The 14704-nt window shown below is 43.1% G+C and overlaps 1 protein-coding gene across 5 annotated transcripts in view; it reads left to right on the forward strand.

Annotated features, from left to right (window-relative positions):
- Positions 1–14282, forward strand: part of sdk2b (sidekick cell adhesion molecule 2b) — a 261907-nt gene extending 247625 nt beyond the window's left edge. For 3 of the 5 annotated variants that reach the window (XM_034119923.1, XM_034119924.1, XM_034119927.1), the window contains 3 exons: positions 4382–4511; positions 11540–11596; positions 12078–14282. In XM_034119923.1, the coding sequence (XP_033975814.1) occupies positions 4382–4511; positions 11540–11596; positions 12078–12584 (694 nt within the window). In that variant the 3' untranslated portion in view covers positions 12585–14282. The remainder of the gene's footprint in view (positions 1–4381; positions 4512–11539; positions 11597–12077) is intronic. The other 2 variants (XM_034119925.1, XM_034119926.1) reach the window with 1 other exon arrangement.
- The last annotated feature ends 422 nt before the right edge of the window (positions 14283–14704 follow it).

Here is a 14704-nt window from a genome sequence, read left to right on the forward strand (position 1 = left end):
TCCAGCATTCTTTGTGATTGAGCGCTGTGTCAGACAGCAAATGCCATTTCTGTTTGATTTCAGGTACAGAAAGATTCTCTGTACGGAGAACATTTTCCCAAAGTCTTACAACAGGGTCAATATGCATGACAGTAAATTCAATTACAATTGCAGGGAAGTCAATGCAGTTCACTTTGCGTGACTGACAACTTAATCTATCACCACTCGAATTGTCAATCTGCATTGTTATCACTGTAAAGAGGTTAAAATGAAGACTTAGAATAGTACTTGAATTATCTGTGCCACAGCACATTGTCGATTCTGGTTAACAATAAACAATTTAGGGCCCATGTCCACATAGCGCCTTACTCTGAGCGCCATTGTCTATTTTAAATGGATTTGAACGAGTGGAAGCAGCCTTTTACAGAAAAAGGGCAGTGCCAAGCGCCTTTTTCCTAAGTGCTCCAGCTTTTTTGTGTGGCCGCTCCGAGCGCTCCAACTTGAAAATATTCAACTTTTCAGAAAAGCACAGAGACGTCACTGTACAAAAGCTTGTGTTTGTTTTCTGGGGTGTTTGTTTTTGCTTCATCCCTTGCTCTGTGGCTGTCAGACAGGGAAATGACAACATTGTGTACAAAGTGTGAGAGCAAGAAACTTCCAGTTGGTGATTAGTAAAAAAAAAACAATGTCAAAGATACGGTATGTATTGTAGCACAAACAGGTCCAGGGTTCCTACGGTCATTAAAAACCTGGAAAAGTCATGGAAATTCAAAATGCAAATTCCAGGCCCTGGAAAAGTTATGGAAAACAATATTTTTCCCAAGGTTTTGGAAAAGTCATGGAAATGTAACCAAAGTTGCATCAAATATAATTTATATTTTATCTAATCGCCGAAATAGTAATACTATAACGATAATAAATACTGTATCGTATAGTAATGAAACGTAAAATGGCATTTAACTGACGAGGTATTTTGCTGGTGAGAGATTTTTACAATCACGCCCTCTAGTCTACAGTGGCTTTAGTCTGTAGGAGCTAGTAAGCCTACTATTTGATTTGTTTTAGATAGGCACAACATGTTTCATATGCAGACCTTATTTTCCAGCTTACCATGTTAAAATAAAAATGTTTCAGTGGTACCGCTGAGAAAGAGTAATTTTTTTGGTCATGGAAAATTAGGTAAAGGTCATGGAGAAGTCATGGAAAATCATTGGTGAAAAAGTGTATGAACCCTGCAGGTCAAATCCATGCTAGCTTATCGTACAACGGCGGTCATACTTTATCGATATATCCTTGTCCTTGGGAGTTTTTTTTTTGGATGAAACGCCAGCTCCTTTCTGCCAGAAAAATGTTCCATGTATACACGGGCCCTAAGTTATCACGTCCTCCCACGCTTGATGTAAGACATTAGCAATCTGACAGCACATAAACTCTAACACTGGAGTCCAAAAGTGTCTCCAATTTGAGCTTCAACACCCAGATGATCAATGTTTTACTGCCTTTAAGATAAAGAGGGATGGAATTAACACCATTATTCCCGTATGGCTTTGTATCACTCTCTTTCATTAGTTTGAAACTTACTTTGACGCTCTGGTTTGGGGTTTAAGGAGGTCTTGGTGAAGTAATTCAGTGTAGATTAACACGGTTTTAAACGCTGTTGAATGACAAAGCTCTTGAACACTTCAGACATGTTAATGAGTCCCTACAGGCGACTGTAGCAAGAGGAGAGCCTGATAATGAGTATAGACCAGGGGCGGATTTGATTTCACCCCCCGGTCCTCGTTTCTTACCCGACATACTGCTGACTGAATTTTGCTGCGAGAGGATTAAGTGGAGCCTTCTCTATCCAAGTGAGAGAGCTGATAAATAATTCACGCCTCACTTACCAGTGTATGAGAGTCAAGGAGAAAAGGTGAGAGTGGGCTGAGCTTTCTCAATGTTTTTAAACAGGCAGTTTATCATAATGTCTCACTGGCCTCCCGATTGCATTTCTTCACACTGGCTCCAGCTCTTTGTATGACTGTGTTTTATAAAGGGGGGAGGGAGCTGTTTAAGGACTGCAGAGGAATGGGAGTTTGTAAAGGTTACACTGAAGAGTCCTTGGGGAATAAGTGCAGATCGGAATTCCGAGCTGTGATTCAAACTTTGTTGCAACATTTTTGAAGTTGGACTGCATCTTAGAAAGAATGTGCCCTGAGGGATTTTACTTTAAACCATTATTTTTACATAGTCGCAAATGAAAAAAAAGTATGCATTTTTATCTTGCTAATACCAGCCACCTGTTAGTTTAGAAACTCACTTCAAAGTATTGAAAATAATGTTTTAATTTGAGTTATTAATCAACAACTATTAAATTGTGTCATTACCTTTATTGATAAATGATATAATTATTGCAATTCCCTTAAATGCATCATTTGCTAACAGTTTCATGTATATAAGTGCTAATAACAACAACAAAGAGAAAATTACAAAGCAGAGTGGTGCACTAAGTACAGAAAATATGTCCTTAATACAGTGAAGCCCACTAAGCATTTACTGTCATATCATGCAACAAAAAAAAATTGAATATATTAATACACACACCATCTGCATGCATTTCATCCAGCCATCTCAGCTCACATACATGTAGGGCACCTAGCTCATATTCTTGTCAATCAATATTTTGCCCTTTTTCTCATTACGCCTAGTAAGATAGGTAAAACACCCTTTTTTTCATTACGCCTAGTAAGATAGGTAATATATCTGCATAAACTGACACACTCTGTGTAGAACATCTTCAAACCAACATAGACAAATTAGATGACATGTAGAACATCATATATAAGTAGCTCTCTGTACATGTTTCACTCCTCCACTCAAGTTAAGTGGATTAACTTTAGTTTAATATAGCTCATTGAGCATAATTGAATTACAGTTTCCTTTGTGATTTCCCAGTGGAGTGTTCCATTTCATCCACACCAGCCCCCGTGAAGACAGCTGGAATTTACCCACAACATTTTTGAAATGCTTTCAGGATGTATTTATTTGGAGAAATGCTAATGTGGTTTTGACGTGTAAATCGGCTGTGTGTGCAGCAGCACTCCACTGGCAGCGAGTGGCGGCCGACACTATGGCTGGAGAGTCAACAGGAGTCAGTGTGTCCCCGTGGTCTCTGCCAAACCAGCACCGATCAGCAGAAACAGATGGGTGTTTGTTTAGCAGCACCGGCGACAGTGGAAAATACGGAGAAGCTTTTTTTCCCCTCTCGTATTTACTTAAAGAACTCTTCGCTAGCGCATACCGTTTTAGGAAATGTTTTTCCAGTTTTTCATCTTTCTCTGGCCTCATTTTTCTCATTCCTCCTTTCTCTCAGCTTTAATGTTCGCTCAACGCCTCTCCGCCTTATACTCATATCACTTACACTCTCAAAAATACATCTAAATATTTGATCCTCCGCAGTATGCCAGTAGCCCTTTAATCCGCACAATGTACAGTAGGATCTAATAACATTTTCCAGAGCAGAGCCTTAGGCAGCCTGTTGTATGATGAGCCCTTTAGCTCCGCAAGAGTTCAGTTCAGACTCTAGTCACAAGGGCCCAGTGGTTTGACATTCCACAGCCCACAGTGAGCACTGAATGAGGGGGAATTTTTAAATCCAGAAGAGAGGCTTTAAGAAGCCATCTCATGAGTATCCCATGATTCTCATCAGGCTGCACTCCTACACACAGACAGACAGTGATACATGTGAACTGGAGAGGAAGCGCCTTCTGAAGTGTCATTGCAATGAATCAGGGCTGACTCGAGGCTTTATTAACAGAAAGTGATTTCCGAATACAATAAAGAAGGCCAAATAGTTTTTTTTAAACTCAACAACTTTGGCCTTATTTGAAAAACAGTTTTTCTGGTTATCGTAGCATTTTACACACAAGTAACTAAGATTTAAACATCAATACATCAGAGGCGGGGGGTGTAGCTTTAGGCCCTGGTGAGACATTTCAATCCAATACAGGAAGTCCAGCTTGAGTAACAGATCTGTGAATGTGAAGGCTTATGAATTGCCAAAACATTGCACAGCTGTGGAAATACTAAGAGACAGGATTTCACAACTCTGTAAAGTTATTATGGCGCAATAGTAGCAAAGATTTAGCATGAGCAAAAATGTCCAACCAACTTTATTTTGAGGTTAACCTAAAGGTCCATCAGAAGTGTCTGAAATAATCCCTTAATGCGCAGTTCAACTTTGCCCAACAATTATTACAAATACAGTAAGTCAAAGCAAAACAAGGAAGTGTGTCTACAACTCTACAATGACGGCAAAAACTTGCATTATCTTACATTAAAACAATAAAAGGGTCTACACAATTCTTTGCTATGGGCAACAATCATCTGAATTATCCTCATGTCTGTATCTCTCTTTGCCCAGGTCTCCTCCTAGGCCCAGTCCAGGCAGTTTACACTACTCAGACGAAGACGTCAGCACAAAGTACAACGACCTGATCCCCGCAGAGAGCAGCAGCCTGACTGAGAAGCCCTCCGAAATCTCAGACTCACAGGTGCAGTAGCAACTCTTGATGTTTTTCTATGTCTTGTATGGTCTCACTAGAGGCTTCTCAATTCTTACATTTCCCCTCCTCGACTCCCCTCCCCGACTCCTATCCTATCCTATCGTGAGTTAGTCCCGCCCACAGGAGATGCGAGAGGAGGAGTCGAGGAGGAGAGAGGAGGGGAAGCAGCAGGCGGTTAGAGAAATGAGAACTCCTCTCCTCTGAGCAGTCATTTTAAAGAGACGTCCGTTAATGATGACAGGAGGCACAGCAGCCCTCTGTCTGATGGACAGATGTGTTCATGACGACTTATATATTTACTTTGAATTCATTGACAGTGCGGTATAATGAGACAATAACAGGCTACAGATGCGGACACACACACACACATTTATTTATATAAATATATACAATTTAAAGTATGAGAGCACTCTCATAATAACGTAACACAATCAGAGACTGGATATATCCCCCCCCCTCTCTCTGGTCACTGAAATGGGGAATTGAAATTACGGGCCAAAAGTTGTATTTACAAGTATTAAAAGTAAGCATAGGACACCAAACCAACTGAGACCTGTCTGTCCGCCGCATCTACGCACTGTACAACACACACACCTACACACTGTACAACACACACCTACACACTGTACCACACACACCTACACACTGTACCACACACACCTACACACTGTACTACACACACCTACACACTGTACAACACACACCTACACACTGTACCACACACACACCTACACACTGTACCACACACACCTACACACTGTACCACACACACCTACACACTGTACTACACACACCTCCACACTGTACCACACACACCTACACACTGTACCACACACACCTACACACTGTACCACACACACCTACACACTGTACCACACACCTACACACTGTACCACACACACACCTACACACTGTACCACACACACCTACACACTGTACCACACACACCTACACACTGTACCACACACACCTACACACTGTACCACACACACCTACACACTGTACCCACACACCTACACACTGTACTACACACACCTCCACACTGTACCACACACACCTACACACTGTACCACACACACCTACACACTGTACCACACACACCTACACACTGTACCACACACACCTACACACTGTACTACACACACCTCCACACTGTACAACACACACCTACACACTGTACCACACACACACCTACACACTGTACCACACACACCTACACACTGTACTACACACACCTACACACTGTACAACACACACCTACACACTGTACAACACACACCTACACACTGTACCACACACACACCTACACACTGTACAACACACACCTACACACTGTACCACACACACACCTACACACTGTACCACACACACCTACACACTGTACAACACACACCTACACACTGTACCACACACATCTACACACTGTACCACACACACCTACACACTGTACCACACACACACCTACACACTGTACCACACACACACCTACACACTGTACCACACACACCTACACACTGTACCACACACACCTACACACTGTACCACACACACCTACACACTGTACAACACACACCTACAGCTCCTAAAGCATAATCAGGCTACAGCCGTTGTGTATTTTATTATGTGAAGCACTAAATGGTCTTAGAAAAATATCGACTCTTTGTTTTTAGATATCTACTAAACTAAAGCATACCAATAAAGAGAGTAGGCCTGTTATACTGAGTGATATATATTTTACACACTGCTCTGCTTTCTGCACGGACCTCACAGCTGTTCTCACTGGAAACATCGCGTCGCGATGAAAGCAGTTACTAAAATAATATCCAGGGGATGCATGCAGAGCTGTCATTGGCTGAGATAAGTCCGGCCGTGCGTAACGCCTCCACCGTTCCCGGAAATGCATCCGCGGAGGATCCGTGGAGGATGCATCAGTGTATCCTCGATCATAGCTCCTCCAGAGAGCCTCCTCGATGCTCGATGCTCGGTCCTCGATGTGCATTTAGAGAAATGAGATGTCCTTCAACATGGGGCGCTGAAATTCATTTCCGGGTCACTACCGGAGGGTCGAGGAGGGGAAATTTAAGAATTGAGAAGCCTCTACTGTGTCAAATGTTCACCGTCTGTCTGCATTAAGTGTGTATTTCCTATATGTTTGTACCTGTCTGTGTGTCATCTCCTTGAATTCTTCTGGAATTCAGCTTTGCATCGTCGGCTGTACTGTGTCAGTCCATACTGTCCACATGGTGTCTTTTCCTTGTCACTCACCTAAATGCGGTCGGGTCATAACATATAGCTACAGTAATGCACAAGGAGATATGAGAGATTAATGACTCTGCTCAAGGGCGGCAAAGCAGTTTTTAGACCAGGCAGTGACCTGTGGAGAATGTCACTCTGGGAACATTCACCTGTGATCCAGGCCACTGCACTCAGCCACAGCAGGAGTTATGTAAGCCGGGGGCGGGGCACATGCACTCTGCAAAGTTTATTTTAGAGACAGTTACTTATTGGAAGGCAGCCTCTCCTATTTTCCTACCGAGTTCTCTTTAAGTCAGGCCAGACTTAGTATAAATAATGTCTGAGGAAAACTCTGAATTGGCTTGCCTCTGTAGCAGAGCACAGCCTAGAGTCATAAGTAGACAAATATCATAGTTTTGAATGAATATTTAAAGTGCTTTAAGAACACTGTCAGGACCAATAGATGAACATGTATTTCTAGAATGTCTACTCCAGCATTTGCCAATCTGCTTTTGCCCAGTAAGTGAGATCAATCTATAAATTGTGACTTTCTCTCCGTCTCTTTCTGTCTTTCCATTGATCGTGTGCCGCCCAGCCTCATGTTTCTACATCCTGACTTCAATTTTTTTTCCATTTCAGGATGTTCTTTTATCCTCACATGTTCTTTTATCTGGTTTGTTTGTTCCCCTATGTCTTAAATGCATACAGGTTTTTTCAGTTCTTGCCTATGTGGTCCCTCCCTGTGGTTTGGGGGGAACCATCTTGCAGTCTGGTTTTGATCCTTGTCAGATGAAAGCGTCGAGGGGGGGGGGGGGGGGGGGGTAAATGGTCCTGAATTCCCTTGCTTTCAAGGCCTCCTTCAGTGTTTTCTTTTATCTACAAATTCTTCTACTCCAGGCATTTCTCAAATTATCTCGGGACATCTCTCGGCTACATGCGTCCCTAGTGTGAATTCCGCAGCCAGAAATCTCTCCCCACCTGGCCTTATCGGGCCCTGAGTTCCATTTCCAGATCAAATGAAAATCTCCCTACAATGAATCGTTACGGACAGGACCTTTCGCAGCACGATAACATCCCCCTCGTATTAATCATTTCATCATTTCATCACCTGTCTGACATATCTACCGTTCGCACTTGTGTATTGTCAAACATGGCCTTAATGCAGTGCCCGCCCCCTCAGTCTGAGGTGGGGACCCCCGCCTGCTGCCACACCACACGTCCAAGGTGCTGACGTTGGCTTTGATGGGCTACACCGCACAGACCCCTGCCTGTTACCTCTGCCATGCCCATGACAGGCCACCGTATCAGCACCCAATGGTGTTTTGAAAAAAAATCCAGGAATGCTCTTTGAAGTTTTATTGAGCGGATAACTCTGAGCTATCAGAATGACATTGTGCTGTCTGTCCTCTTTAATCCCAGAAGGCTCCGCCAGCAGGTATAAGTTGACTATTGTACTCCTCCTCAAGAGGGGATTTGGAGAGACTTGGCGAGGCAACAAGGCCACCATTACTGATCCGCTCCCCTGCAGGTAGTTCCATATTGACTTTTTCCATTAAAAGTAGGCTTTCTGATTCAGCTCTGCCTTTTTGTGTCATTCAAGGCTGAAAATGGTCAAAGATGGATGATCTCATCTCTGAGTCACACACGGATTGTAGATCATGCCCTCTCTGCAGAGTGGCATTCCATGGGAGACAAATGAAAATGTCTGCTTTCTGTTACACGCTTTTTTTCTCACTCAGTGACTCTGTCTATCTCACTCTGTCTTTCTCCACCTTCCCACTCCCTGTCTCTGGCTACTGTAGCTTCTTTGGTTGGAGCTCGACTGAGAATACTTTGAGTAATGTTTGGATTGTCTCTAGTGACAACGCACCACTTTGTTTTGACTGGCCCAGTCTGAAGAATGATATCACAACCCAGAATTAAAGAAGATTATGACCACAATAAATAATGTTATAATAGTTTTAAGGTGTCTGTAACAGAAGATGGTAAGAGACAAAAGTTGAAGTGAGAACTTAGCGTACGGAAAAGTGACAAATGAACTGGAAAAAAAGGGAAAGAAAACTCTCAGTACTCTCATTTAAATCCTCCAGTCTGTGACATCACTAAAAGCCCAAAGAAATCTCAAATCCCTTTTATCATAGTTGTTCTGATTGAAGCCACATACATTATAAGCAGCGAGAGGTGTTTGGCACTCTATATGCCTTGATGATGACAGAAAACAACTTCACTTTGATGCAGCAGGCTACACAGTATGCCAAAAACACATTTTCCCATTCCTGTTCTTCCTCCACTCTAATCTTTTTTTTCTACACAGACATTTCTGCAAGCTCAAAAAAAATGTAGGTACTGTGAATGTCTCCGGATATTTTTAAATCCCCCTCGAGCCCCACATATACTGTCTTTGTCTCCCGGGCCCCCTGCTGTGTTCACTTCATCAATGAGAGTGACATAGACAGCCCTCTCTTCTCCCCTCCCCCTCCTCATTGCAATAATCCATAACTAGAGGACAAAGGACTGACCCACTCCGAGGTATTGGGGTATGCATTAATTTAGTGTGTGGGGGGATGGGGGCCATGCTTGCCCTGAGATTGTTCTTTCAGTCTCATACTCTTGTTTAAACATTAGGAAGGTACATTCTTACTTCTTATAAAAGTTATTTTAAAATAATGTGTGACATTTGCGGAACAGCTTTGGCCATAAATATAGATTAAAGACAAGAATAGCTTGATACGACTGCATTTGCCATTTTCAGTTGAACTCTCTCTAGACTGAGGTCATAGGTCAAAGTTCATGAGATAGGTCATCTCAACACCTGCCATATTTGCCAATAATTACCAATTTACCTACATTACATAGTGATTCTAGCGCAAAGCACATCAATTTCTTCCTCTGTCCTATTTGATCTCCCTCCTACGATGATAACAATCGCAATCAGGAACACAGGGCAACTTTATTATGCTGCTGTTAAATAAACTACTGTCAAGAGGGTTCACCAGTTAATTAGATAGATGTCTTAATCTCTTTCGCTGCCTAATTTAACATTGTAACGGGGAGAAAATGTTTAATAATTGTCTTTGGCAGGCTGCTATGTGTCTGTCTTACACATCACCGTGCATAAGTGAGACGGCGGTTCCCTAGAGGCTGAGGTGCAACGCTGCATTTCATGCCTTAAGTCTGCTTCTTTCACAGCATTCAGCTCTGGTAATTAGCTCGTAATGAGTCCAAGTGGGGAGCTGTTTCACGGGCCGTGCCGCCCCACAGGCAAATGATTAAGCATCTCCACTGTCGATTCTTCAATTGGATCGTTGAGTTATTTATATGAAAGACTGCTGATGAACCAACAGAAGGACAGATTGCAGCGGTTTTTGTATGTAGAACATTCCAAGGGTCAGAACACCACAGCCAGGCAGGAGAGGGTCGCAATGCACTGTCAACACTTGGTCTATACTTATTATCACGACCACACACTCACAACAAGAGTGGTGAATCTCTCATTGCAGCGTTAGATCTTTCACAGTGAGGCAATACCACTTGAAGTGGATCGGCATGTCCTGTTGGACCACTGCGATGGATCTTGTTATTGTGTTGTTGTTGTGTTGCTAAACACTGGCATGACTGGAATGCTTTTCAACGCTGGTTGGCCTCAAGTGTTTACAACTGGGTAACAATATTGCCAATGGACAACACACACACGGAAAGCCACTGATGCTGGCATACCCCTGCTCTCCTTAGTGAGAGGAACAACAATATACACACATCTAAACAAAGAGAAAGTATAATCATAAGAGCCATGCTTTGCTTTGATTAGTTTATGGAAGAATGGTAGTAAAGGGGATCAATTTCCTTTGTTTAGAACCAACGACATCAAAAGCAGGATATCCAAAACAAGCGTCTGTTTGGACATTTATAAACTCTAGAAGAAAAAACAAGTCTTTATATAGGGTTTGGCATAGGGGACGTGCAACATGTTGAGGCTGAGAGAAATCTGAGCCTACTGCCATATGTATCACATATGTGCTGTGCAATATCCAGCATGAGAGCCGTGCTCCCGAGTGTATCCTTCTGCTGCGTGCCAACAGCCGTGCTCTGTATGGGAGGATTGAAAGCGATAGTATGAGAGCTGAAAGGAAGCCAAGACGGTCACAATTATCAGCATCATGTTCTGAAAAGGAACAGCCTTCCTTGCTTTCCTTTAGACCTAATTCATACTACGAGCCATGTCTTTGGGAAATTATCCAGTAGCAATTTTGGCAAAGTGCACTCTGCATTAGTTCTTGGTGGTCAGGTGATTAATCACAGGCTTACTATCCAATTGGCAGCGTGCATTTAGAGCAATTAGCGGACCGAGAGTCATCCCCACCAAGTGTTCAACGATCACATTGCTCTAAGTTTGACACATGGAATGTTACTTGACGTGAATACAAAGGTGTTTCTAGCCCAGCCCTCATGAAGGTGGAGGGTCAATGACAAGAATGTCCTGAAGATTATTGTCATTCCTTTACAGATGTTTTACAGGGAATTTAAACTGATTTAAAGAATGATAAAGATAGATCCCACTCCCCTCCCTATTAGCTGCTAAAATCACATTTTTGATGTTTGAGAATGCATGTTGCTTTTTATTTTAAAGCTGTTCATACCATTCACCCAGAATGGCTCGAAGAACCTAAATATATATACATATGTACAACATATCTATGATATTACCATCATCATGACTGGGCCATTTTAATCATTTTGTTATGGTGATGTACTGTAAAACCCATTGTTTTGTTCACCCATAGGAGGCGCTGGTGTTTTCATATGGGACAGGTGGCCTACATACACTTCCACTGCATTTGGTGAGGTTCCTGTGGCTGCCTGCTTTGAATGTTTGTAGCCTGATAGGGGACTGGTTCCTATTGCTAGTCCCCGTCCAATCCTCTCCCTCAGATGTGCTGCACAACACCAAAGCCGCCTTGCTGGATACAGAGATCTTAGATGATTAAGTCCTGAAGATGAATTGACCTGTGCCATTATGTGTCGATGGTCCGTTTACAATGCACGCTTCAGTAACAAGTCATCCATCCGTAAATCATGCTTTGACCGTTTTTGGTGTCCATGTGTTCTCGTGCTGTGTTGTGAATGTGAGTGTGTGTGCATGTGTGTGTGTAGTATAGACAGGGATGATTGTGAATTGATGACTTTGCTCAGAATAATTCAATAACTTCATGTCCATTTACATTTATAGCCTCTGCTTCTCTAACTGCTCCACATGGAAACACTGCAGTGATCCCTTTAACTCAATATATCACTGTCTCTTTATTCTCTCCCCCCCCACAGGGCAGCGACAGTGAGTACGAGGTGGACCCCAACCGCCAGAAGACCCACTCCTTCGTCAACCACTACATCAGCGACCCCACCTACTACAACTCCTGGCGCCGCCAACAGAAAGGCATCTCCCGGGCTCAGGCCTACAGCTACACCGAGTCCGAGTCGGGGGATCCGGACCACTGCGCCCCCCCGCCACTGCCTCCTCTACCTCCACTGCCCCCCCAGCTCAGTTCCCCTAGCCCCCAGCCTCAACAGGCCCAGGGCCAGCCTCAGGGCCAGCCTCAGGGCCAGCCTCAGGGCCAGCCCCAGGGCCAGCCCCAGGGCCAGCCCCAGGGCCCGCCCCAGGTTCATCCCCAGGGCCAAGGCAGCCTGTTCAGGCCCAAAGGTAGCCGGACTCCCACCCCCTCCCAGCAGAGCTCCAACCCCCCCAGCCAGCAGAGCACCCTCTACAGGCCCCCCAGCAGCCTGGCCCCTGGCTCGCGGGCCCCAATCGCTGGCTTCTCTTCCTTTGTGTGAAATATGCAGTAAAGGACTTTTCTGGAAATATCTTCCCATCTTATGAAGGAGTACACCGAAACGCGCAGTCCACCCAATCACGTCTTTTTTAGGCTTTTCGTTCTTCTCATTGCTTTGTCTGTGTTATTTCTCAGCCTGGAAACTTGCGGAACAACACTTTTATGTTATTGTTTAATGTGTGGAAGTGTGCCAATTTAGATTTCTCTCTGATAAAATAGTCCCTGCATCATCTATTCACTTTTATGTTGCTATTTGAACTATTAGCATGCCTTTATTTCCTCGTTTGTTTGTTACTTTTCTTTGAATACATTCACATTTGATTCTGTACAAAGTCACATGAATCTTTGAAAACACACACACATATAAATATATATATACAGTATATATATAGTAGATGTACCTAAAAAACTAAATCAAGTCAATGTGGAGTGTGCATTGATGGAGACTGAAATAACAATATGTGATGGAGCCATATTGTGGACGTGAAAGGACAATTGTTTGCTTGGATTGTAATAAACTTGATGTAAAAAGAAGAAAAAAGTGGACGTTATAAGAGACAGACGTGGATGTGGAACTCAGGCCAAATCGAACAAATTTTAATGTGTTGGTTTGGAGAGTTTTAAGCGGACATTGGAGAAACAATGATGGGTTTCCATGGAAACGGCTCTCTGGCCTACAGCACACAAACACTTGGAAAAATCGGACAACCTGGACACGGCAGGTCAAATGTCAATGACTGTGCCATGCCTGAAGGATCCTGCAGATATATGAAATGAGTGTATATCTGTTTAAGTGGAAGTGTTTAAGTCTTTTTGTGAGTGTGTTACAGTGGATCAAAGATGCCTTGATAGAGAAACACTTATTTATAATATCTGGCACCAATTGCTACTGGACTGCTGGCGGTGCTCTTGACCGCGGCATCGTAATGGCTGGCCTCGCGTTACGGGAGCCTTCTTTTAATCGTGACAGACGTGGGCTGTGAATTAATTTGCATTCACAATCCATATTTTTTTTCACACTTTGCTGGCTCAAATATACACACGTAAGTTTCATTCTGCATATGTCTACTGAAATGCTTCGAAAGCCAAGCGAAGGGGGTTAAAACTGTCTAAAGTAGACAGTCACATGTGGGCACAGCTGCTCGATCTGCTCAAATGTAAAGGGGAATTTTTCATAAGAAACTACCTTTTTTTCGCATTTCCTTCCCTGCTGGTATAACTCTTCTCTGTCACTGCTCACAATCACGGGGCAGAGCTGAGCCTGCACCAAGAGATGATGTCATCGGATTGTCTCACCTCTTTCCCCTTTGTGTAATCAACCACGCTGTACTATTCAGGTGTGACTGTATTGTCCCAAATGCTAATGCGTGTGTGCGTGTGCATGTGTGCGTGTGATTACACTTCTCGTGCGTAAGCTTTACAGATCATTCACTGTGTGTCTGGTTATAAAGAGATTGTCCTGCAGCATCTGTAAACCTGCCTGGAGTAGCGCCACACCAGGTGCACTCGTAACGCTATAGTGAAGACTCAGTGGTGTGTTCCTAGTTTTCATAGTAAAAAAACTGAAAGAAATGTCATCTACTTTTTTTTTCCTTCTCTGTGCGGTGATTTCATTGTACGCAACAAACGCTTATCATGCAGAATCTGAATGAATATATGATCACAGTACATTTCTGAAATAAATTATTTTTGAATGTTAGCAGTTCTGGTACTCAATTGAAAACTGCAAAGGGTAGACGGGCGGTGGAACATAAAATGCTGATCGCATATAATTTAAATCACATACCATTGTATCCTAGTCTTTCAGACCAACAATCGCTCTAAAAATGCAGTCTCGTCATTCTTTTCAGACTGACTTTAAAAAGCAGTCATTCAGAAATACACTAGATCCAGGGTCAACTTTTTCCACAACCATTATAGCCTCTGTACAGAAACGTTGCTATAGTCAGTAGTGACACATCTAGCTAAGCCATTTCACTGCAAACCCTCTCCATCACACATCAACACGCCGATTGCACAACGGAAGTCTTCTATTCACTAAAACCAAGAAATAGAAATCACCTGGATGTCTTCTTCTATAGGAAAGTGCAAAGCCAACCTACATCAGTACTAAATAAAAGA

The sequence above is a fragment of the Trematomus bernacchii genome, unplaced genomic scaffold, assembly GCF_902827165.1.
Source record: "Trematomus bernacchii unplaced genomic scaffold, fTreBer1.1, whole genome shotgun sequence".
NCBI lineage: Eukaryota > Metazoa > Chordata > Actinopteri > Perciformes > Nototheniidae > Trematomus > Trematomus bernacchii.